Source organism: Solanum pennellii, chromosome 10 (assembly GCF_001406875.1).
Source record: "Solanum pennellii chromosome 10, SPENNV200".
NCBI classification, from domain to species: Eukaryota; Viridiplantae; Streptophyta; class Magnoliopsida; order Solanales; family Solanaceae; genus Solanum; species Solanum pennellii.
This window is the reverse complement of record NC_028646.1, coordinates 6,115,924-6,143,341: the sequence shown is the minus strand read 5'-3', so window position 1 is coordinate 6,143,341 and position 27,418 is coordinate 6,115,924. Positions and strand designations below refer to the sequence as shown.

The window sequence follows — 27,418 nt, the reverse complement described above, 5'->3', positions numbered from 1 at the left end:
AACCCCAACCCCCCAACCTTCCACCCAACCTACCTCTAATTTTTTTTAAAAAAATAATTGTTGTGAAACTATATTAATTAAAAAGAATAAAGTAGGGAGAAGAGAAAAAACTTCTTATTCATCTTGAAGTATATTCAAGATTCATGGATCTTTCACAAATCTTATTTACAATGAAGAAAAACCCTTTATTTATAGGGGAAACCTAACTTGGTCCCCAAGTAGGATTCCTAACCATATCCTAAAAGGACTCCACATAATTAGACATTCACTATAATACAAATTGTTTATAACACTCCCCCTTGAATGTTGGTAGATTATGTGTCTAGTTAAAACCTTACAAGATAAAACCAGTGGGAAAAAATGTAGTGAAGGAAAAAGAGTACACATATCTAATAAATACGCATTATGGATGCCTTATTAAAAATCTTACAAGGAAATCCAATGGGACAAAACCTTGTGAGGAAAAAAGAGTACATCGTGTATTAACTCCCCCTAATGACAACATCAATTCAGAGCTAAAATCTTCATTTTTCAAACTTGTGCTCATCTTCTTGAATGTTATAGTTGGTAAGGACATGGTGAATAAATCAACTATAGTATTACTTAAACATACCTCTTACATGTTGAAATCACCATTCTTGGGAGCTCATGAGTGTAGAAAAACTTTGACGAAATATGCTTCCTTCTATCTCCTTTTATAAATCTCCCCTTCAGGGTCAAAGATTTCTGCAAGTTCCTTACTTCAACTTCTTTAAGCAAATAATCTATTGCCTTTTGAAAACTCTTTAAGAGTTTCAATTCTAGTCATCAACTTGCATAATATGTATATGCTCTATGCATTTTGAATCAATTTAATCCTTATGAGGATAATAAATAAGTATTCCAAAAACTTGTATATGCTTTCGATTTTGAACCCATTGGATATTTTCATATCAATTTTGTCAAGTGACAACAATTCAATATTAGATGTATGACATCTTCTAGTGCCTAGATTGCAAGTCAAATAAGCTTTACGCTTACCAAGATGCACCATTCTACTTTTCACTTGATAACTATTTCTACACCAGCATGCTTTAATAGATGTAGAATTTTATATCCTCATAATCTTTTACAATATTGTGCTATTGTATCAAAAATATCGTCAACGATATATCATTTTGCATTGATTCACAATACGACATAACTTATTGAGATCTCATCACTTTATTATTTCTAGGTTGGTACTCCTCTCATGAGGTTCTATAAAGTGTTGTCGTAGGCTCTCCAAGAGCACATCGTCTCCTTAGTATGATAATTTTGATTCTTTGATCCTCCTCCCTTTTTAAAGGATTATTTTATTAGAACTGATCAGTCTATCATGCTTTAAGCATGTCGTAGACTCTATCCTGAAGGGACATTCAATAAGAGTATTTACATCTCTTGTGTTGCTTTTAGTCTCCCCCTTATGTTAGACAAACTAACATATATCTCAATCTTTTGGAGAATCTATCTTTGTGCGTCATTATATATTCATTGATTATATACTACATACCAAAATAATCAGATAAAAAATATTTGGTCTATGACCATAAATCAATTGAAAGAAAATCTGATTATAATTTATTGGTCTGATGCGTACAATTGCTTTTGTATGCGGTATCATGTTTCATATCAACACGTGTAGCTTTATTTTCATAAGTAATGATTTCACCATCTTTCTGAGACATTTGATGTCACACCAGCTTGAATATTTGTCAATATTATCAAGATAAATTATCTTGATTACATAATCTGAAAGTTGTGCTCTTAACTCAATTACTCTTGCACAAACAATTATGCGAATGTCAAACTACAGGTTGACAACAAACACACAGGTTATTAACTTATAGATGCATCTCTTTATCATATCACATGATAAGTGAATGTGCCCATATTCACCTTTAATACTTTTCAGAATTTAGGGATTTAGTCTCAACATTAGTTGATTCAATCAACTTGTCATGAGCACAAGCAACAAATTAACAGAATTCTTAAAGAATATTGTAGTTTTTTATGTATGTTGATTACTTAGTATGCACATCTTTGGGATGACAAGATTGTTTATGCCAACAATAAATTTTTAGTACTCGTAAACTCCAAGTTTACTATGCCATGTGGCTTTTCGCTTTAGTAAATTCTCAATTTATTACTATTATATAAGAAAAATTCAACTTTAATACTCTGGGAGTAAATTTTAGATTTAATTTTTTTTCTCAATTATTCTACATCTTGTAGAGGTGAGTCGTGATTCCATCACTGAATAGACTAATATTATTTATGTCAATACTTTTGCAAACATCAAGTTGTGAGATAACAATATGCACACATGAGACCATCTAGAAAAAACATATATTTGGACCATTAAGTAGCTAAACAATCCACTAGGTGGATGAATAGGTCCGAAAATATCTGTATACGTCCCTCGAATGCAGGGGATTCAATCTCAACCTTCGTTTATGATGATTTCATAATTAACTTGTCATGATAACATGACGTACAAGAAAATCGCCATTTGAAAGAATTTTTAAGGTTCTTCCATGGATGTCCATTTTAATTTTCCATGATTCGTCTAAACATTACAGACTAATGATGTCCCAGACAATCATGTCAAATTAAGAAAGTATTGAAATTAGTAAACTTCTTATTTACCATAGAATGTGCCTCGATTGCACTAATTCTTGTCCAATACAAGCCTGAAGATAAAGTATTAACTTTTTCTATAATAGATGTCTTCTTACAGACATTCTTGGTGATACCACATCATTGACCAAAGGCCGCAATCTTTTTCATGCTATGGTAGCTTACACCTCATTCCCTTTGGAGAATGGATCTTTATTTTTAGCATTTATCAAAAGTTCTCATTCTTCATGAATGGAACACAAACATGTAAGCGTATCAAATTATGATAGCTTTAGTACGTCATTCCATATTTATGTGCATTATTGCCCAAATTATAATAGTTTTAGTACCTCATTTCATATTTATGTGCATTATTTAATCACTTGTCATCTTTCAGACATATTTTCCACTACTACCACATTCACTTTAAGTAATGGAGCAAATTCAGTAAATTTCATGACTTCTCATCAAAAACACATTAGTTTTTCTTTAGTCATTATTATATTATCAATATGGTCCATTAAGACTCAAAACCAATGTCTTATTCATATAAAAGTGTCTTAGGCCATAACTCGATGGTACTTGAACCCAATATCTTCTCATCGTGGTGCGCCAGGACTTTAACCCAATGTCTTACCCTCTTGGTGCGATTGGATGTAAATCCATCGTCTTTTTCTTTTGGTGCGATAAAGCTTAAATTCATCTACCCTCTTGGTGCGATTGGATGTAAATCCATCGTCTTATTCTTTTGGTGCGATAAAACTTAAATTCATCGTCTTACCCACAATGAGGCTCAACCTCAAGCCTTGAAAATAATTGTAATTTTATCACTTTTGATGATCATTATTATGATCGTATATTATAATTACACACAAAATTGAGATTATGGATTTATTATAATTAAAACTAGTAGTTAATAGATATAACTTAATAGATCACATACCTCATACAAAAGTTGAAAACATACCTTTTTCACTAAATTGTGTTTATTTAATTATTAAAATAAATAAAGGAATTCTCTTCTCAATCGGTTAAAATTAAACGTATAAAAAATCGACAAGTCTCTTTAATTACTTACTCCAGATGGTAACTCCAGATCTGTCACATAAATAATTATAACTTAAAGATAAATCATACCTTGAAGATATAAGAACCTTGTTGCAACCTTATTGCATAACTTATGCAAGATCTCTTTTGCCCTTTTCCCGTCTTCTATCATATTTTTTTAAGAATAGAACAATCGTGCTGATAACGTGTTATGAAACTATATTAATTAAGAAGAACAAAGTAGGGAGAAGAGAAAAAACTTTTTATTCATCTTGAAGTATATTCAAGATTCATGGATCTTTCACAAATCTTATTTACAATGAAGGAACACCTTTATTTATAGGGAAAACCTAACTTGGTCCCAAAGTAGAATTCCTAACCATATCTTAAAAGGACTCCACATAATTAGATATTCACTATAATACAAATTGTTTATAACAATAATTATGTTTTTCCAACTAATAAAAATTTACTCCTCCGCCACCCCCTCCCTCGAACGCCCCCACACCCTCAACCCAACCTACTCGACTTATTTTTGTTTTTCAAAAAAAGAATCCACCTCTGCCCCCTTCCCCCTCTCAGCCCCATCCACCCTCCAATTTTTTTTGAAAAATAAATTAATATTTTTGAAAATTAAAAATTAATAGTTGAATTTTTATTTTTAGCATAATTTAGAACTTTGAGTAAAAATGAAAAGTGAGTGATCTATTATGGGTCTATATGAATATTCATATTTTACCCATTTTGATCATATTTGTTAGGAGCTCTTAAATAACTTGAAGCCCATATTTATCCAATTAAAATTGATATGAGTGATTCATGTCATTAAATATGAATAAAATTGACTCATTTCATTAATATGGGTTAAAATCGTGACCCTATTTGTGATGCATGTCAAATAAATAAGCAAAATAAAAACTTCATTACTGTAAATGATAATTGTGTGTGCTACTAAATCATTGCAGCTACTAGCCTACTACATCTAGACCTATTTTGGGTTAACTAAAATAATTAAGGGTCGTTTGGTAGGCCGTATTAAAATAAATAGTTTATATATTATGGGATATAATACCATGAGATAAGTCTATGTTAAGACGAAAATATCCCTTAAATTATTTTAATTGTTTCGATTATTTCTTGATTTTATTTTTATATTTGTACTAGTAAATTTATTTAAATAAATTAACTTACAAATTATTTAGAGAAAGTTGTTCGTTACTAAATAAATCCAATATAAATTAATACAATATTTGAAATGTGAGTTGCTTAATATTAACTAATTAAAAAGGCAATATATCATCACATGGAGTTTGTGATCTTAATTGAATGTATAATTCGTTTATATATACATTTGTGTGGTTTTATAATAATTTGTATTTTGAACAATTTTGAAAAAATTGCATACATATGTATTAAAACTACAACTGCAACTTTTATGTGTAAATGTAGATGGTTTATTCAATTTTGCTATTGTTTACTGTCTTTTCAATTTTGAAAGTTGATAGTTTATCATTTTTAAATTGAAAATTGACATTTCGTAAGTGATCAATTTACTAAGTTGACAATTATTTATCCTCAAATAAATTAAGTGGAAAAAAAAAGGCAAACATGAAAACAAAATTGTTCTTCTCATAGCTAGTTAGAAGACATAAAAAATAACATCATCTGACAATTATATACCTTAACACAATTACATAATAATTTAAGGGTATAGTTGGAAAGAATTTTTTATTATTATTATAAAGTTTTAATACAAACACAAGATGAGATGGGAATTAATAAACCAAATACTTGATAAAAATTATCATGTATTACTAATTCCTACACTAAATGTAATATCAATTTTTATATTATTAATATTTGTACCAAATGACCCTAATTTTAAGGAAAAAAAGTACACTTTTGTTACTCTATCACTTCTATAAGGGGTGATAGGAAAATGTGAAATAAGGCTTTTGAGAACTATTTCTTCCCCCTTTTTCTCTCTGCTATTCCATCTACTGCATTATTGATGTTAAAACTCAAAATTATATTGGTAAACAAAAATACATTTTAAACAATTAAAAAAACTATATTATTATATATAAGCATAATAATATTATACAATTATTTATAACAAATTAACAATAAATACAACAAAAAATTATAATAAACAAAAAATGACAGTCCGAAAGTTGCAAGAGAATAAAATAGGGGAAAATATATGGTTAAGCAAATATAAACTAGTTAATTAGTTATTATAGCAATAGTTTTAATTAATTAACCATTCACGATAAACATTCAGTGATAATCACGTGGGCTGAAGTTTCGAGTTTGTATAATTCGAAATTTGTATAATATAATTTGTAATGTAATATTTATAATATGAATTATATAATTGCTTAAAGTTCAGATTTTGTGTTTATTTAAATTCGTCATTTTGAGTGTATATTGAAATAGTTCAATTATACAAATGTACTAGCGAATTGTACAAATTTACTTATAAATCATACGAATCATGTGAATTATACAAATGAATCAATTTAAACTATAATTACAACTGTAGATATACAAACTATAACTATAAAATACAATTAATTTTATTATAACGATTATTTGTGAAAATTCCATTTATACAAATGTTGAATGCCAAATGGCCAAAGCTATAAATACATCTTCGTCTTCTTCACAAACCAAACTCCATTTTTTTTTCTGAAACTGTGATTCTCTGCTCCAAGAAAAGATGAGTTCGAGAAACCCATTCAGTCCCAAAATGGAAATTGGTTGTTCTCCAGAAGAACCAACAGGAATTGGTTCTTCTTCTTCTTGTTCTTCTTCTCCTTACATCCCAAATTCCACTTTTTCTGAACTTGGGCTCCAAGAAAAGATGAATTCCAGAAGCCCATTCAGTCCTAAAATGGAAATTGTTTCTTCTTCAAAACAACCACAAGATTTCGAAATTGGTTCTTCAAGAAGCAGAGTTGCAGAAACTGGTTCATTGGATTTGGAAAATCAACCAAGAATTGGACAAACCATCACTGATCCAGACAACAATGATACTTATATTCTCAACTTGCAAATTGGGTCTTTTTCTAATGGACATTGCCCTGTTTACAAAGCTAAGTTTTTCAAATATTTGATTGACGTTGGTAAATCCATCCCTTATGGCTATGTCACTTTAAAGATCGTCAATATGAATCTCCATGAGCATGAACTCCACTTGGTTCTCAGTCAAAGTCATCCACGCGTTACTTATCGTCAGAATCCCAACATAATTCGATGCAAGAAAACTTTCATAGCTGCCAATTTGTTTTGCATTGTTTTGCCTTATATGTCTGAGGGATCGCTTCGTTCCATTCTCTCCACTCGTCCCGAAAAGAAATTGCCAGAGAATTTCATTCCTGTTGTTCTTAGAGAAGTACTTGTTGGTCTACGAGACGAACTTCATATTTTCTACACTCCAATGCTTCATAAGAGTTTGAGTGCCGGAGATATCTTTATTGACATCCACAATTATACTAAAGAAATGTCGATCAAGTTAGCATTTGAAATTTCTACTTATGATTTAGAACCCCAAGAAGCTAGTTTGTTTTTGAATACGAAAAGTATTTCTATATGGGGTGCTGCACCAGAGGTGTTTGAGAGTGAAAATGAGGATAACAGAGGAGCAAAATCTGATATATGGCTATTGGGAATAACAGCACTGGAATTGGTGTATGGGACTTTACCTGTGATGAATCGTACAGACTTGAATTATATAATCAACAAGTTAAGGGAGAAGAAGAAATTTCCAAAATCACTTGAAAAGATGATCATTAAGAGGGATAAGAAACTCAAGAAAGTGATGGATTTTGCTAAACGAAAGAAAAGGGTGTTCTCGCATGAGTTTGAGGAGATGGTTCTTTCTTGTCTTAGAGAGGATCCAGACGACAGACCAACTGCTGATGAGCTTTTGAGAACTCCATTCTTTAGTGATATTGAAAGGTTTAAGCAATTTGTGTTGAGTGAGCAGTGAGAGATCAATGTATTAGTAATAGCAGATTCATGGATTATGATGTTATAATGTGTACTACTTTCATTTTAGGCATGATATGATCTGTTTTCTTAGTTGAGGGTCATATGGTTTATATACATGAAATGTAACTTCTGTGAATTTGTCTTCTGTTTCTTTATTTGGATGAAAAGTAGGACGCATCTATTTAGGAATAGCAAATGAATTCTGGTTCTCCAAATTGCGCTGTTGATTGATTTCTTGACAGCAGACGGGGCAAAACAGATTTCCAGTAATAGGCAGTGGTCTGGTTATGTCTTACACTTGCTTTTCTTATTAAGAGTTCCTTCATTGTCTTCTTACACTCGGTAGACGTGACTTAGTGGGATTTGTTGTTGGTGGTGGAAGACTTCTGTTGTGATGTCAAAACGGGGACGATTTCTGTTGATGCAGGTTAGTTAGTCCGGATATGGTCATACTAATAAGGGGAATTCGTGAACCAATAGTATAGTTCACAGAGGTATACGTTTGATATAGTTTGTCATCATCAAAAAAAGGAAAATGTTATATTGTGAAGTTTTGATGAGTTAACAAACTATGAGTTTTGATAGAGGGAAAAGAGTGGCAGACATTCAAGACAGACTACAGAGGACAACTATAGTGATTGGTGAGCAAGGCAAAAGAGGTGCAAGAGTCCTCAGTCAATGGAGTTGCACTAGCTTATTTTGCAATCAAGAAAAAGCAAAAGCCATTTTCTCTCAAGGAAGCATTAAGCGGCCTGATCGAGTGATCAAGTGTAGTCTTTAGTTGTTATGTAAGGTTAGTGTCTTGTGTTCTTATAGTGTAAGATATATTCCTAAACTACAAATAATTATTGATCATTTCAGTTGTAATCATTATCAAGTTGAGTTCATAGCTAGAGTTAGGTTTGTCGAGTTTTGAGTGATATCTATGTTGACTAGAGTTGGTTAATAGAGTGGCCAACGGAGTCATTGCTTTGATCGATATTGAAATAGAGGGAAGGGATTAAGGGTTCAATTCCTAGGTGGCAATTAGTGAAGTTGTTGCCGAAACAGTCGTGGTTTTTCATTCCTTGAATAAAGACGTTTCCACGTAAACATCCTTTATTCTTTACTAAGTATTACTGAAGCAATAAATAAAATAAGGGCACGGAAATAACAACCCAAACGGCCAATGCTATAAATACATTTCTTGTATGGCACTGGCAGACCCTTCCCTCGTGGCTATGTGATAATCAATCAACAATATAGCATTTTTCAACCTCAGAATCCCAACGTAATTCGATGCATGAAAACTTTCATTGCTTCGAATTCATTATGCCTTCCTTTGCCGTGTATGTCTGAGGGATCAGTTCGTTTTATTCTCTCCACTCGTCCCGAAAAGAAAATTCCAGAGAATTTCATTCTTGTTGTCGTTAAACAAGTAGTTGTTGGTCTACATACGAAGTTCATGTTTTATGCACTCCAACGCTTCATAAGAGTTTGAATGCCTGAGCTATTTCCAAAATCACTCGAAAAGATGATCTTCAAACTCCATTCTTTAGTCCTATTGAAAGGTTTAAGCAATTTCTTGATGTATAATACTCCATTGTGTAGTACATGAAATGGAACTTCTGCTGGATTTCTCATCTCATTCTTCATTTGTATGTTCGATTTTGGCTGTTCATTGATTTCTTCATTGTTTTGTTACACTTTACCCTTCACAGACGTCACTCGCCGAATAATATAAAGGGAAAAGGGTCTGATATACCCCTCAACTTTGTCATTTAGAGTTGATATACTCCTCGTTATAAAAGTGGCTCCTATATACCCCTACTTATAAACAAATGGCTCACATATACCCTTTTCCTCTAACGGAAATGGAAAAAAATAATTTTAATCTAAATTTTTATTATTTTTTTCTAAAAAATATAATCCCATATGAGTAAATTTAATCCTCGTCAAATATTTTTTTTTGACTTTTTTTTGTTTCAATGACTAATTTATAATTATTATTTTGATAATCAAATTTATTTATGTTTCACTAATATTCTTGTAAAACTTATTGTAGATGACTAAATTTTTTCTTCGAATACGAAATTAAATTATAATACACACACAAAAAATAGTTTAATTTTTTTTCTTAAACTAAGGAATGAAAGAAAAAAACAAAATAAGAATAAGAAACTCAAATAATTATAATAAAAGAAGTCAAAAAATAATTTATGTATGAAAAAAATTAAAATATATCTTAAACTTTGATAGAAGAATCATATATACNTTTTTAAAAAAATTAGAAGTAATAAATAAAAATTTAAAACTAATTTTTTAACTTCCGTTAAATGAAGGGTATATGTGAGCCATTTTATAACGGCAGGGGTATATGTGAGCCGTTTGTATAACGATAAGGGCATATATGAACCACTTTTATAACGAGGGGTATATCAGCTCCAAATGACAAAGTTGAGGGGTATATCAGACTCTTTTCCCTAATATAAAAAAGTCATTCTACTTTTAAGATATTTCTCCATCTCGAACTACATATATTTTAAGTTGAAAATTGTAATGAATAGTAGAATTTTAAATTTGGATTTTAGAGGCCAAAAACACTCTCTTTCTCTTTTGAGGGAACAAAACTTTTTTGGAAATTTGAAATGTTATTTCTATAAGTAAAATTTACTCAATTGGTTTAATATTTTAGTTGTCCATTGTTTTATTTTGGAATATCTAATATTTATTCGGTTTATAAAATTAATAAATAGCTTATCATGTTGTATCTTTTTTATTCTTACTTTCAAATACTATTTATTTTTTAATGTTTAAATAACTTATATTTGATAATGCTGATTTGGTAAAATTACATTTATCTCTATATCAAGTACACCCTAGACCAGGGGCGAACCCACCTGGGATCGGGGGTTCACCCGAACCCCCTCCATAAAAAATTACATGATATATAAAAGATAAATTTTATGTATTTCTATAGATATAAATATGTTTAACCCCCTTTAAGACAATGAGAAATTGATAGTGCAGTGGCAAGTCTCCTTGGAATTTAGCTTTGTGTACCAGTTCGAATCATTGTAGTAGCGTTTTATTTTTTTTTCCTTTTTAATTTTAGTTTTTCTTTTAGTTTCAGCTCTGGTTTTCAATTTTTTTCTTTAGTTTTGTTTATTAAAAAAAGAGTGCTAAAAATGTGGTTATAAACCCAAAAGAAGTCAAGGATCTCGTGGTTTTAAACCCAAAAGAATTCATGGGTCTCATTTTAAAGGTTTATTATTCGTTTATATTTTTATTTTTCGAATCCTCAAAGAAAAATCTTGGGTCCACCACTGCCCTAGAGTATGATTGTCACAACCAAAAAATCCAGGTTGTGATAACACCTACTACATCCCACCAATAGGTAAGCGAAACTCATACTCTGAAACTAGAAGCAACATACTATTGCGCAGAAGAAAAGAATTTCGGAAGATAAACTATAATAATAAGAAGCAAAGGGAAAAAAAGAGAGAGATTCAAATCAATACAAAAACAACCTAGTTTTTCCGGAAGATAAACCATAATAAAGACTAGTTCTAGTTTAAAACACAGGGAGAGTGAGGCAACTCCGGACGCTAGGAGCGCACACAAATCTCCAAATCCCATATTTCTCGTTTGGACAACTTTCTTCGATGGTGTAAGTCATTAGCAATCACTTAAAGTTGTTCACATATTTTGTTGCGCTATGTTAAATAAGATTTGCTCTTATAAAACACTTTTATAATTCAAAAGAACACATATTAAATACCTTTTAATTACATGTCATCATAGATATAATTGTTGAATCCATCCCATTTTTTAGTCAACTTTAGCTATTCAATTGGTACAAGCAATTGTTAAAAAGGAATAGTAATTGGAGTTGAAAATAAAAGATTTGGTAGTTGGCAAATTGGTAAGATTTGCAACCATTCTTGACTTTGCTATGTTTACATATGTCATTAGTGACATAGACATGGTTTTATCCTTCTATAAATAGAGCATTCTTGCTCATTTGTAGAATACACCAAGTTAGAGAGAAAACCCATTTTGAGAGCAAAGTGAGGTATTCCATAGACTATACAAGAAAATAGTGTGTGCAGAAAAATAGAGTGTGAGCGATATTTTAGTAAGACGGAAACCAAAAGAGTGTTGTTCCTTTTGAGTGTGTAGTAGTCACTTTGAGTATTGTATTTGCGACTACATAGTGTCGTTATTTTCTCATTTTATTTCCATTACTTTTACCATATATATTTTTGTGCTTGTCCGCGTTTTCCCAACAATAATACACATCTAAGGAAACATGTGAAGTTATAATTTTTATGAAATATATAGAGAAGAAAGAGATTGTTGTACTAGAAGTATTTAAGAAAATAGAAGAAACATCTCTATAAGTCCTAGTCCTATGCCTCATTTGTTTTCATTAAAATTAAGACGTCTGAATATGAATGATCAAAATCTTAGCTTGTCGATGAATCTTGTAGTAGAGTTATTACAAAAATGAAGGGCTCAAGGGTTTAATTCCTAGGTTGTAAGAGTTTGTAATTTGAATCTTTACTCATTGATTAGTGAAGTTGTTGCTTAAATCCTATGATACAATCCTTCAACAAGGAAATTTTCACGTAAACATCCTTTATTTTTTACTTAAAGTATTACGTTCTGTATAGTTCTTGTTTATGTCAAAGAATCTGGTATGTTGACTTGTGGTGGACTCATACAAGCTATAAATATTTTATTGGTTCGCAACTTGACTAGCGAATTAGTACATTTACAAATCGATATTCAATAAGCCGAACCATAAGCATAATTGCTCTAAAAAAAAAAAGAGGGGAGAAGGGGGGGGGGGGTAACAACCCAAACGGCCAAAGCTATAAATACATCTTCTTCTTCTTCCATTTTAGTCTTCTTCACAAACCAAATTCCATTTTTCTCTGAAACTGTGATTCTCTGGTCCAAGAAAACATGGATTCCAGAAACCCATTCAGTACCAAAACGGAAATTGGTTCTTCTTCAAAACAGCAAACAGTTATTGGTGAAGATGGTTCTTCTTCAAATCAACCAAGACCTGGAGTAACCATCACTAATCAATGCACAAAAGATACTTATCTTCTCATCGTGAAAATTGGGTCTTTTTCTAATGGAAGATGCCCTGTTTACAAAGCTCTGTTTTCCAGAAATAAGCCTCGCTCTAACGGACCCGTTCCTCGTGGCTATGTCTCTTTGAAGATCATCGACATGAAACTCCATCGGAATGAATTCAAATTGATTCAACATCAACTTCAAACTCACCTTTATCTACCTGAATGTCCCAAAATAATTCGAAGCAAGAAAACTTTCTTTGCTTCGAATTTGTTATGCGTTAGTTTCCCTTATATGTCTGAGGGATCGCTTCGTTCTATTCTCTCCACTCGTCCTGAAAAGAAATTGCCAGAGCATCTCATTCCTGTTGTTCTTAAACAAGTACTTATTGGTCTACGAGACGAAATTCATGATTTCTGCCGTCCAACTGTTCATAAGAGTTTGAATGCCGGAGATATCTTTGTTAACATCAACGATGATACTAATGAAGTGTCGATCAACTTAGCATTTGAATTATCCGTTTATGACTCCGGATCCCCATTTGAACAAGGTAGTTTGTATTTGAATCCGAATAATATTTCTATGTGGGGTGCTGCACCAGAGGTGTTTGGTAGTGAAAATGAGGATAACAGAGGAGAAAAATCTGATATGTGGCTATTGGGAATAACAGCACTGGAATTGGTGTATGGGAATTTACCTGTGAAGAATCGAACGGACTTGAATTATATAATTAACAAGTTAAGGGAGAAGAAGAAATTTCCAAAATCACTTGAAAAGATGATCATCAAGAGGGATAATAAATTGAAGAAAGTGATGGATTTAGTTAAACGAAAGAAAAGGGTGTTTTCGCGGGAGTTTGAGGAGATGGTTCTTTCTTGTCTTAGAGAGAATCCAGACGACAGGCCAACTGCTTTTGAGCTTTTGAATACTCCATTCTTTAATGATTTTGAAAAGTTTAAGCAATTTGTGTTAATTGATCAGTGAAAGATCAATGTAGGTTAAGGCATGAAATGATCTGTTTTCTTAGCTGAGGATCATATGTTTTATATATTTGTGCGGATTTGTCGTCTGATTCTTCCTTCTGTTTCTCGTTTATATGTTCGTATGAAGTTGGTCATTTTTTGTAGATAATGCATCTGTTCTATGAACACCAAATTGGGCTGTTTGATTGATTTCCAGTTATAATAGACTATTTGATCAAACACATTCCTTTTTTTTCTTATTAACGGTTATGCTTTCTTACACTTTACCCTCCCCAGACCTCACTTACACGTACATATGATCAATATATCTTGTACATGACTCAGAGCTCCCATACCCCGAATTCGAATCAATAACTCTCTACTTAAGACTTTTGTACAAAATTAACATAGAGCACCCAATGAATAAATGATTTAGTTGGCCCAATGGCTCCTGGATGGGTACTTAAGACTTTTTTAGTGTTGTTGTACCAAGGTTCGAATCTCACTGTTAACACATATTTTTTTATATTTTTTCACTTTAGAGCACCCACAACCTTAAATTCCTAGATCCGCCACTGGTCCTATTACCCCCTGAACTTATTTTATTAATAATTTTCTACCACTTTTCGGCCTACGTGACACTATCTTGTGGGCCCACCGCTGGTTGACTTTTTTTTAAGCTAGTATCACGTAGGTTGAAAAAGGGTAGAAAATGAATCTGGCTCCTCTCCATTTCTCTTCTCTCCATTTTCCCCAAGTTTCTATTTGGATTAATGACACGTGTCATAGGTTAAATTAATTGGTTAAGATTTAATTTTTTAAAGTTAACCTCTAACCATGATTTAGTTAATAAATACATTATATATCAAGTATTAAAATTATTATAATCTCACAATCTTAGTAACATATTATCTTGTCCATAAAATAGACAAAAAGGTTTTCTTCCTTTTTTTTAAATCATAGGATCTTTTTTTTTTCCATTTATATAATATCTTTATTGTAATCTTTTGTTAAAAGCATATTGATCCATGATTAATAAATTACCTAGAGATAATAAAACCACTTTCACAAACTAATTTCAATTTCATAATAAGATTATGAATACGGTGATACCAGTACATACGATAGTTAATTATAGTTTTTATACTTCTATTCAGTTAATTAGATAAAAAGATTATTTAAAAGAAAATTTTTTAAAAAAGCTTACGTATAAAAGAAATTTAGAAAGAGAATTTTTTCTCTATATTTATGGACAAGATAATATATTGCTAAGATAGTTATATTATAATAATTTTTAATACTTAATATATAATGTATTTATTAATTGAATCATGGTTAGAGATTTACTTTGGAAATAAATCTTAACCATTTATTTTAACCTATGACACATGTCGTTAATCCAAATAGGAACTTGGGGAAAATGGAGAGAAAAGAAATTGAGAGGAGCCGGATCCGGTAGAAAATTACTTATAAAATAAGTTCAGGAGGTAATAGGACCTTAGTATAGTATAAGTGTGTCTATGAGATTTCGCACATAGGTTGAGAGGGTACTTGTGCATTTTCTCTTATTTTAATAAATACTTATCATCATCGGTATCAAAAACAATGTAATTTGCCATAGTTAAATTAGGGATAGTAGTATATGTTTGAGAGTAAAATTTTAAAATTGGTTTTGCAAATTAACGAGTTAATATCTTAAATGGTCACTTAATTTTGAATAGTACAATTAGAAAGTCAGTCAACTTTGTTTTATAACACAAAAATCACTCAACTATTGATATTTAACTTAGAAAGTCTCACTTCAATTTATATAATTCTTCATCAACTTTTGTTTAAACTATTTTTTTTAAAAAAAGATATAAGATATCTATTTTAATTATCTTATTGATCCACTCCAATTATTTATTATAATTTTCTGAAAAAAACGTACAACAATTGACCCAAAAAAAACTTTTCAGATCTAGTAATTTTGTGACTAGTATTAAGTATGTTAAAAGATTGTCAAAAAAAAAAGAGGTTGGAATGGATAAAGAAGTAATTAAAAATTAACGCACATTAGCAATGTTTTACTATTTTTTTAGGTAAAAACAAACACTATATTTCAACAAAATCCAATAAAATAATTTAAATAAGCATAAGCATCTTATTATTATTTTTTAAAAAATAGCTTAATTATTTGTTGTATTTTTACAAGATTTAATAAAAATATTATTTAAATTGATTGAGCAACTTTCTAAGTGAAATATCAATAGTTGAGTAACTTTTGAGTTATAAAACAAAATTGGGTGACTTTCCAAGTAAACAACATATAGTCGAGTGACTTTCGAAGTGAACTATTTAAAATTGAGTGACATATGAGATATCAACTCATAAATTAACTCATAGGCGGGATATGTAACAAACTAAGGTTTGTAGTGATCACAAAAGAACTTACAAGCATATTATTATTGCAAAATAACAATAAGGAAAATAGAAAAGCGAGATTTCATATTATTATTGCAAAATAACTAATTAAAAGAAAATAACACAACTCATAGATAACCCTAATGAGATAATTTATCCTCTTCATATAAGCATCTTTAGTGCACATGTTCATTCCTTTAATCCAGGTCCTAAACGTAATTTGACAATGTATCAATTGGGTCCTGCATCATCGTAGCTAGATTCGTAACAGGATACAAAATATTATTTCATGATTTATGAAATAGAGAAATAATTTTCGATAAATTAATAATCTTTTAAAAATTAGTTATTTGTTGGCGCAATTAAGCGCGGGAGAATAACAACCCAAACGGCCAAAGCTATAAATATTTCTTCTTCTTCTTCCTCACTAAACCAATCCCAATTTTCTCAAACAAAAAATGCAGAATCCCACAAAACCATTCCATCTTCCCGATGACGACAACGACGTTACTTCAATGATTCGGAATCCAAGAACAAAAATCGGTTCTTCTTCTAGGATTGTGAATTCGAGAAGGCGAATTTCATTATCTCTATGTAAACCAAGAAATTATTTTCCTGCAAGAGTTAGGAAAACCATAATTGATCCAAACAAAAACCATACTTATCTTCTCAAAAATGAAATTGGTTCTGCTTCTAATGGAGCTTGCCATGTCTACAAAGCTCTGTTTTCTACAAAAAAACAGAGCACATACTCCTTCTGGAAAATACAAAAAATCGTATTTGTAAACGAAAGCAAAGAGCTTTAACACAGTATCAATGTATCCAAAGTTTATAGTACTACAATCAACATAATTGGAATCAAGAATAATTTCAATACTGGAGAATTCAAATGTGTTTCGTTGCCTTATATGTCACACGGATCACTCTGTTACATTCTCTCTACTCGTCCCGATAAAAAAATTGCCAGAGGAATTCATTGCTATAGCTCTTAAAGAAGTACTTATCGGTTTACAAAACGAGCTTCATCTTAAAATTGATTCAAGGGTTCATAAGACTTTAAATTCTGGTGATATTTTTGTTGATCTAATGGCAAAATTTCGATCAAATTAGCATTTGAAGACATCAATGTAGAGGAAAAGTTTAATGAAGAAGAAGATAATTCGCGTTCTCCTCCATTTTTGGATCCGAAGAAAATTGCTATATGGGGTGCTGCACCAGAGGGGGCGATTGGACCAGAATCTGATATTTGGCTATTGGGAATAACGGCGTTGGAATTAGCTTATGGAGAATTACCTGTGACGAATCATAAAGAATTGATTCGTACAATTAAAAAGATAAGAAAGAAGAAAAGACTTCCAATATCACTCGAAAAGTTGTTGATCGTCGAGAAGCTAAAGGAATGGAGATTAAATAAACAAAAGGTGTTTACGGAGAAGTTTGAGAAGATGGTTGTGAAATGTCTTTCGAAGAATCCAAAGAAGAGGCAACTGCTAAATAGCTTCTGAAAAGCTCATTCTTTACAAAACAAAGGGATATCGAAAAGTTTAAGCAATTCGTGTTGAATGCTGAGGCGAAAAATTGAAGCTTTTTTCGATCATATCAATGTCTGAATTTGCAATGTATAATAAAACGACGAATTCCCATAACGAAAAGTGTTGGGCTTTGTGGAGGCTTGTGAGCCGGCCCGACCCATTACTGAAACCCTAGGTTAACTATTTGGTTTTCCTATAAATATGATCCTTGTATTTGTAATTCAAAACAGTAGCACAAGTGAAATAAAAATCCTCCTGTTACAGTCGTGGAGTAGGGAAACCGAACCACGTTAAATTCTTGTGTGTCCCGTTTGTGTTCTGTTTCTCTTTTCTCTAGATTATTTGTGTGTGTTGTGTGTTTAATTCCCAACAATTGGTATCAGAGCGAGGTTTCAACAACATTGTAACACAAACTGTGAGAAATTGTCACCTAGGGTTCTTGTGTGAAGAACTGTGTGCAGGGAGGAGTAGCCGCCGTTACCGTGTGGGTAACCTCAAGCAGCAGCCGGCTAGGAGAACCGCGCAGGGTGCGAACAGCCGTCGTCCGTGTGCTGTCCGTCGCGCCGTTCCAGTGGCCGCCGCGTCGAGGAGCCTCAGATCCAGCCGCGAGCGTCCAGATCGTGAGCATCGTCCAAATCGCCGCCCGCTGTCTGTAGACGCCGTTAAGGGAATTGCCGAAGTCCTTTGAGATGGCAGAAGATGGGAAGTTCCGAATTGAGAAGTTCGATGGTACAGATTTCAGTTGGTGGAAGATGCAGATTGAAGATTTGCTGGTTCAGAAAGATTTGGACGTAGTGTTGGGTGACAAGCAAGGAAAATTGTCTGATGCAGAGTGGGCAGTTTTGGATCGGAAAGCTATGTCAGTTATCCGACTCTCGTTGACCAAGAATGTTGCGTTCAACATTCTTAAGGAGAAGACAGCGAAAGGCATCTTGGAAGCCTTGTCTAACATGTACGAGAAGCCATCTGCAGCAAACAAAATTTTTCTGATTAGAGAGTTGGTGAACACAAAGATGAAGGAAGGCAGTTCAGTTACCGAGCACATCAACTCATTGAATTCGATCTTAGCCAGACTTTTGTCAGTTGGCATTAAGTTCGATGATGAAGTTCAAGCTTTACTACTGTTATCATCATTGCCTGACAGTTGGTCCGGAACGGTTACAGCAGTTGCCAGTTCAGTGGGACCTAATGGATTCACCTTTGAGAAGATTCGTGATCTCGTTCTTGGCGAGGATGTCAGAAGAAGGAGTTCTGGAGAATCATCAGGTGATATGCTAAACGTCGTCAGAGACAGAGGAAATAACAGAGGTAGTGGGAGCAGGAACCGAAGAAGGAGTCAGTCGAAGGCTCGGGATGGCTCAGGTGTAACATGTTGGAACTGCAAGGAGGTGGGGCATTTCAGGAATCAATGCCAGAAAGACAAACAAGTCAACATTGCAGAAGACAGCGTCAACGAGGATTTGTTTATCTGTTGCGCGGAGAGCAATGTGGATTCCTGGGTCATGGATTCTGGTGCTTCTTTTCACGCTACCCACAGCAGTGAAGCATTGCAGAATCTGGTTATTGGAGACTTTGGAAAGGTAAGGCTTGCAGACGATAGAGCTCTTGATGTTACGGGCATGGGTGACATGGTGCTGAAGACGCCAGTCGGTTTCTGGACCTTGAAGGATGTCAGAGTTGTTCCAAGCTTGACGAAAAGTTTGATTTCTGTTAGGCAGTTGGATGAACAGGGACATCATGTGAAGTTCGGAAATGGGCAGTGGAAGGTCGTGAGGGGCAATCTTGTCATGGCTCGTGGAACAAAAAGAGGATCGTTGTATATTGTCGGATTACCGTCTGAGGGAGTGACCGTCCCAGTTCAGAAGAAAAACAAAGTCCGGTTCACAGAATCTCGTGGGCAGAAGAAGGTTGTCTTTGCAAGAAAGAAACCCAGAGCCACAGGTCAGATTCAGGATGAACGAGCAAGGAAAGGTTCAGGAAGACCAGTCAGAGGCGTTTGTGGCAGTGGGAGCACCGGCCGTGCTTCAGCCAAGGCTCCTAGAAGACAGTGGGTCAAGAGAACCAGTATTCCAGCTGTTGATACGTCTCCAGAAAATTTCTTGCTGAGTATGGAGAGTGTTTGTTCTCAGGGAGTTCTAGGATCCGGCAGTTCGTGTCTCAAGTGGGAGCCGGTAGGGACCGAGGACGAGTCAAGGGCAGTTTCAGCCGTGACTGATGTGTTGAAGCTTCGGGGAGCTTCAACGGGCCTTTCAGTTGACTGATGAGAAGGCCGCTGTAGCAGGAGAGAGTTGAAAAAGATTACTAGACATACAAGTGTTCTAAGTGGATGGCAGTTGAAATTCTTCAAGCCTCCAAGTGGGAGATTGTTGGGCTTTGTGGAGGCTTGTGAGCCGGCCCGACCCATTACTGAAACCCTAGGTTAACTATTTGGTTTTCCTATAAATATGATCCTTGTATTTGTAATTCAAAACAGTAGCACAAGTGAAATAAAAATCCTCCTGTTACAGTCGTGGAGTAGGGAAACCGAACCACGTTAAATTCTTGTGTGTCCCGTTTGTGTTCCGTTTCTCTTTTCTCTAGATTATTTGTGTGTGTTGTGTGTTTAATTCCCAACAATTGATAACGAAAAGGGCTGACCATGTTTAGCTCAACGAAAACAAAACGATAGTAACATCACATTAGCTACAACAAAAAATAATATGATAATCAATTGATAAATACAAGTTCCTTCGTTAGGATGAGGTTTCACAATAAACTGAAAATACATCAAAAAGCAACCAGAGTACACTAACAACTAATGTAATGCGACAAGCTATTCCAATTAATTCAACATTCAATACATTACCTCTCTAAACAAGTCTACCACATTTGATAAAACGGCATTGTTCCCTTTAAGCAAAATAAGTGATTCCATGTAACTTTGAACATAAAACGAGCGATACCTCCCTTGAATACAAAGACCCATATTGCGTCCACTATTTGGATCATAAGAAATTAGATCATTGCTTCTAGTTGAAAACAAAACTTCCCCGTTGTTCCTAAATCCAACTACTCTCTCCATACCTGCAACAAAATTTATACGATACAACCTACTCCAAGATTCCAAGACTCCATATTCTTTCATCATCACATGAAGTATCATCATCTCTCTCTGATACCTAACAATAGCAAGTGATTTTTCAAACAACATAATCAATAAATTCGTTGGAATTACACCAACTAAAGCATCCGGCAACATGATCTCCCCAAATACCTCATCCGCTATCTAAAAGTCATAACTAACTCCAAAGGCCACCACCATTCGCAACCACATAATATGCAATCCAATGTACAACTACATTTACAAAACCTGAGACCACATAAACTTCATCATAAAATACTTAATCTTAACCCTCCTCATTATCCTCCAAACCCCACTATTTTAATCGACTAAATTTCAATCTTGAGATCATTATTCATAACATCATCATTCTCAGTATACACAAGTCTAACCAACTTATAGTCATCCGTCTTAGACAAATCAACACCAAATCCAAAAAAAACATATGAAGCACCTGAGGCTTAATCAAAGGCATAGGTAAAGCTATAAACTTCTGAATAGAAGGATTCCACAAAATAAGACTATCCAATTCACCAAATAAATCGCCAGACAAACACATGATGCCATTGCAGCTGCCAACGGTTCTGAATACCCAAGTTTTAATGGAGAATTTATATTGTACGCTTCAGTTAAATATAACATAAATTTTAATCATAAACTTAATTATGTGATACTCTATTTAATTTTTAATATCTTATAACTTATTCATGGATATCTCACCTTAATCCCTAAAATGTATTGCGCGAATTATTACATTCTGTTTTAATTTGTGTGACTGGTCTCTTTTACTGACATAATATCTAAAATATAAAGGAAGATTTTTTGAAATTTATTATAATATAAAAATATCATACATTTATGTGAGTATAAATTACTTAATTAAAACAATTTTTTTTTAGAAATCTGACTTTTGCAAGTTGCAACAATTCAATTGGTAAATTACACACAAAAGGGAGAAGGAAATCAATAGACTACACAATACTCAAGTTGGATGAAAGAATCACTATTATTTTTTTTAGTAAGAAAGGCGCCACCAAATTTGATGACTTACCAATGTTTTGGACGTGGGATAACATGTTAATGACTTCCAAGAGCTCTTATGGACGGTATAGTTTGGCACTTTGATGTTGAATCATCACACGGGTCGAATAAAGTCCTAATCTCAATGATACAAACAATGAAAAACTCATCTAAAACGTCTTATGCAAAATTTCATCATCACCTTGTGAGCATATATTTTTCCACAATAATATCTCATTCAATCATAGGATATAGTATTAATCAATTATAATTAATTAATCAATTTTCTATAAAAGATATATCGACATGAAAAGTTATGTTAAATTAAAAACACGTTATTCAATATAAAAAGTCAGTGTAGTATAGTGGTGAGTATTCCTGCCTGTCACGCGGTGACCCGGGTTCCGGCAGCGGCGTTTCCACTTTTTTTGGAAAAAGTTTATCTTTATTCAAACGCTTACTATATAGATATATATATATATATATATCAAAATTAAACGACTTTCAACGATTTGATCCAGTTCAATTGTGAAATGTTTTGTGTAACTGTCGATAAATTTTATTTAGAGACTCCCTTCAGTTTAAATTTTGGAGAAAAAAATCCTGTATTCTCCGATACTTACTAGATGTGAGGGATATCTTTTTGCATATATGGTATTCAAAATCTCTTAGATAGGTAATGGTATAAATTTATCAAATTTGAGATACTTCTCTTTTAAGTAAAAATATTTTCGAGTAGAAGTATAAACAATTTGTTTACAGATAAAAATTTATATCATAAATATATGGGAAAAGGATCAAAAATACCCCTCAATTTTTATTTATTGTTTGATTTTACCCTCGCCGTCAAAATGAAGTTAATTTTATCCCTCCCCTTACTAACTTCACCAAAATTGCCCCTCATTAGATAGAATCCCCAAAATTGACCAAATTACCCGAATTTTAAAAAAAAAACCCTATTTCCTATTTTTAACCCAATAAACCGAACCATTTAAAAGAACCCCGTACCAATTAACCCCATTAACCCATTCCCATTACTCAATTTCAAGCACGGTCCGTAGGTGGACCCACGGTCCGTAGGTGGGAATTAGCAGACAGTTAAGGGGGAAATGCAGTTGGATCACCTTCAAATGATCATAACACTTAGCAAAAAATAAATTAGGTGTCCCATGACCTACAAAAATACAGATAATTGAATTAACTTTCCATAGCCACCGACCTGAAACCTCCGAGTAAAAAGTTATGCCCGTTTTAGTAAAGGCATGTCGCACAGACCCAACCTACGGACCAAATGACGAACCGTCAGTCCTGGTCGTCGTTTGGTCCGACAGCAACTAACTCAGGGTTCTTTTGGTCTTTTCCCACTTTGTTTAAACCCTAAGAAATGTTGTTTTGACCCTAAATCATCAGATTTTAGTCAGTTTAAGCCTAGAAACATAACTAAAACTTACCTAAGTCAAATCATTAATCAAAACATAAAAAAATTAGAAGTAAGAAAGGATAAAAAGGTCAAGAACCCTAGTTCAAGAACGCAACAAGGTTCCAGCAGTTCCAGACCCAAAACCTAAGTGTTTTTCCGTGAATTTCATTACCAGGTATATGGGATTTCACTGATGGGTTCCTTTTACCCATTGGGTCCCTAGTTTTCAGTCAGTTCTTGATTCTCTTATCATGATCAAACCTAGGGTTCCTAGAATTACAGTATGTTTCAGATCAGATTATCATGTTATTACTCAAATTATTACATGAATTTCAAAACCCTGACTTTGTATTTCTTTAGTTCTTGAATTACACATGATAGGTCAGATATTTCAGTTATGCAGTCATATATGCTTCAGTTTTTAATGCATCATTATCAGATTAAATGTTGCATTCTCAGTTTGCATGTTCAGTTTTGAGCTATTCAGTATTTATATAAAATTTAGACATAATCAGTTAACTACATAAATCAATGGGAGTAGCATAATATCAAGGTGGACTAGGGTTCAGCGTACCCAATTAGTCCAGAACTATTAGCCAAGTAGGTTGTAAGTCCCATCTGTGGGCAATCAATTTAGTGATCACACCAGCATGCCTTTGTACCTTTGGTAGGGCATATTGGGTCCTCTCAATGGGGCATACACATCAGACTCCACATTTAGCTCATGTGGTTTTATTATCGGTTATTAGTAGCTCCCACAGTTCAGTCAGACTCTCTTGCATTGACCATTTATCAGTATATTTAGTATTCAGTTTCAGCATGTTATAAATTGGTCATTGCATCTAGTTAGATCAGAAATCAGTATATCATGTTCAGATTATTATACTTGCTTTTGTGCTTGTTCAATTATGTTTTATTTCAACTTTATTCTATCCTACATGCTCAGTACCTTTCATGTACTGACGAATACGTGCGCTACATCTTCTCGTGATGTAGGTTCAGGTTCTCAGCATCCAGATCATGCATAGATCAATTTTCCGATCTCTAGTTCAGTAGATTCAGTGGTGAGTCCTCATTCTCCGAGGACAATAGTCATGAACTTCTTTTTCAGTCTTTTAGTCATTTAGTTTCAGTTTTTGCTAGATTTAGCTGGGGCTTGTCCCAGTATTTCTAGTCCATTTTAGAGGCTATTATAAGATATAGTTAGTTTCAGCTTAGTATTGAGTTAGTAACTTCATTGTATTAAACTCATCAATCTTCATATTATATCAGTTTTAGCATATAGGTATTTCCCATCTTTTCATTATAAATTATGATTTAGCTTCCGCAACAATTTATATTCTTTAGTATACTCATGATCATGCTAGCAGGGTTAGCTTGGGATCACTTATGGTCCTAGGTCCCGTGTCCACGTCTCGGGGGTAGTCTCAGGTCGTGACAAACTTGGTATCAGAGCAATAGGTTTAAGAGTCCTAAGATGTCTGAAAAGCCGCACTAAGTAGAGTCCTTTTCATCGGTGTGAAGTGCACCACATCTAATGAGAGGGAGGCTATTAAGTGTTTTAGGAAAACTTCACTTTCTTGTTACTCTTATCATGTGTAAGGTATGATCTTATTCCATTCTAACTTGATGTTCTACGTTTCAGATCATGCCTCCTCGTAGAGTTAACGCTAGGAATGCGAATGCCAGAAATGCAAACGCAACTCCTCCAATCCCAGATCAAGAAGTCTCCAATGCTGAGTTCAGTAATTCCAGACAGATGTTGGCTCAGAGTATGACTAACCAGAACAATCGTGTTCATGCTCAGGTGAATGAAAATTGTGGATCAGTAGTATCAAGGGTTTGTGACTTTGTTAGGATGAATCCTCCTGAGTTCTTAGGATCACAAACTAATGAGGATCCTCAGAATTTCTTGGATGAGATCAAGAAGATCTTTGAGGTAATGCAAGTCACTGGGATGATCGGGTTGAGTTGGCATCACACTCAGTAGAAGGAGAATAGGGTGCAAATGCAACTTCTATCACTTGGGATAGCTTTAGTGAGACTTTCCTCGACAAGTTTTTCCCGATAGAGTTGAGACAGGCAAAGGCTCAGGAATTCATGAACTTGAGGCAGGGTAACATGACAGTCCAAGAGTATGGGCTGAAGTTTAACCAACTCTCAAGGTATGCTCATCACATGGTTGTTGAATTCAGGGCTCAGATGAATAAGTTCTTGTATGGAGTGTCGAATTTGGTGAAAACCGACTGCAGAAATACTATGTTACTTGGAGATATGAACATATCTATGCTTATGACTCATGCTCAGCAGGTTGAGGGTGATAAGCTTAGGGAACAGGCTAAGGAGAATAAAAAGGTTAGGACTGGGAACTATGACTATTCTCAGCAGAAATCGGGTGGTGAAAATTGCTCGCAGAGTCAGCAGAAGTTTTCAGCTCCAGCTCCTTTATCAGCTAGTGTTCCATCCTCCAAGAACAGGTATGACGAGAAGGGTAGAGCACCAGACTCTAAGTCTCAGGGAAGTGTTTCAGGCACCAAGACTTATCCCACTTTCCCTAAGTGTGGTAAGAACCGTCCAGGCGAGTGCCTTGCTGGAAAGGAAGGATGTTTTTGGTGCGGTCAGTATGGTCACAGGTTAAGGTATTGTCTTTCTAGATAGGGTCAAGGAGGTGGAAATGGTAAAGCTCAGTCTACAACTTCAGCAGCACCAGTAAGTCGCCCAACTCAGCAGGGTAACTCATCTGGTACAGGTGGCAATCAGCGCTAGAACAGGTTGTGTGCTCTTCAGGATCGCCAAGATCAGGAAGGTTCTCCTGATGTAGTCACTAGTACGTTACGAGTCTTTGAACTTGATATTTATCCATTGTTAGATCCAGGTGCTACTCTTTTTTTTACCTCTTTTTATAGCAGTCCAATTCAGTGTTAATCCAGAATCTCTCTCAGAACCTTTTTTCAGTCTCTAATCCAGTCGGTGACCCAATTATAGCTAGACGGGTATACAGAAATTGCCCTGTCACAATCTTTCAGAAAGTCACCTCAGTAAATCTAGTAGAGTTAGAAATGGTAGACTTCGATGTCATTCTAGGCATGGATTGGTTACATTCATGTTATGCCTCAGACGATTGTAGAACTAGGATTATTCATTTTGAGTTCGCAGACGAACCAATCTTAGAATGGAAGGGTAGTAGCTTAGCGCCTATGGGTCGATTCATTTCTTACCTTAAGTCCAGAAAAATGATCTCCAAGGGTTATCTCTATATCTAGTTCGGATTAAGGATTCTAGCTTTGAAACCCCAACTATTGAGTCAATTCCCGTAGTCAATGAGTTTCCAGAAGATCTTCTTAGCTCCCTCCCGAAAGGGAAATCGACTTTGGAATTGATCTCCTACCAGATACCCAGCCTATTTCTATTCCTCCTTACAGAATGGCTCCACCAGAGCTTATGGAATTGAAATACTAGTTGAAAGACCTTATAGATAAGAGATTCATCAGACCCAGTATTTCACCATGGGGTGCACCAGTGTTGTTCGTAAAGAAGAAAGATGGTTCTCTCAGAATGTGCATTGACTATAGATAGTTGAACAAGGTCACAATCAAGAATAAGTATCCCATCCCAAAGATTGATGACTTTTTTGACCAACTTCAGGGTGCTAGTCATTTCTCAAAGATAAACCTCAAATCTGGCTATTATCAGCTTAGAGTCAGAGATAGGGACATTCCAAAAATAGCCTTCAGGACTCGGTATGGTCATTATGAATTTGTAGTTATGTCGTTTGGACTAACCAATGCTCCTGTAGTTTTCATGGTTTTATGAACAGAGTGTTCAAACAGTACTTGGACTTGTTCGTTATCGTCTTTATTGATGATATCCTCATTTACTCTAGGAATGAGGAAGAACATGCAAGTCATTTGAGAGTTTTTCTACAGACTCTCAAAGATCGCCAGTTATTCGCTAAGTTTAGCAAATGTGAGTTCTGGTTGCAATCCGTTGCTTTTCTTGGTCACATTGTATCTAGCAGAAGATAGAAGCAGTGAAACAATGGCTCAGACCTACCTCTACTACAGATATCAAGAGTTTCTTAGGTCTTGCGGGTTAATACAGAAGGTTCGTAGAAGGATTTTCATCCATAGCCTCATCATTGACTAGGTTGACTCAGAAAATGGTCAAGTTCCAATGGTCAGATGATTGTGTGAAAAGCTCGCAGAATTGAAAACTAGATTGACTACAGCTCCTG

At 34.1% G+C, this 27,418-nt stretch overlaps 2 protein-coding genes and 1 pseudogene across 2 annotated transcripts; 2 read left to right on the top strand and 1 right to left on the bottom strand.

Annotated features, from left to right (window-relative positions):
* The first annotated feature begins 6,436 nt into the window (after positions 1–6,436).
* Positions 6,437–7,678, top strand: LOC107032679 (serine/threonine-protein kinase BLUS1-like). Its single transcript, XM_015234254.1, has one exon. The coding sequence runs from the start codon at positions 6,437–6,439 to the stop codon at positions 7,676–7,678; it is 1,242 nt and encodes a 413-aa protein (XP_015089740.1).
* A 4,952-nt stretch (positions 7,679–12,630) lies between these two features.
* On the top strand, positions 12,631–13,731 carry LOC107032678 (serine/threonine-protein kinase BLUS1-like). The gene has a single exon (XM_015234253.1). It carries the CDS (start codon positions 12,631–12,633, stop codon positions 13,729–13,731), a length of 1,101 nt encoding a protein of 366 aa, XP_015089739.1.
* Positions 13,732–20,477: 6,746 nt separating this feature from the next.
* Positions 20,478–27,418, bottom strand: part of LOC107032677 — a 41,385-nt pseudogene continuing 34,444 nt past the window's right edge.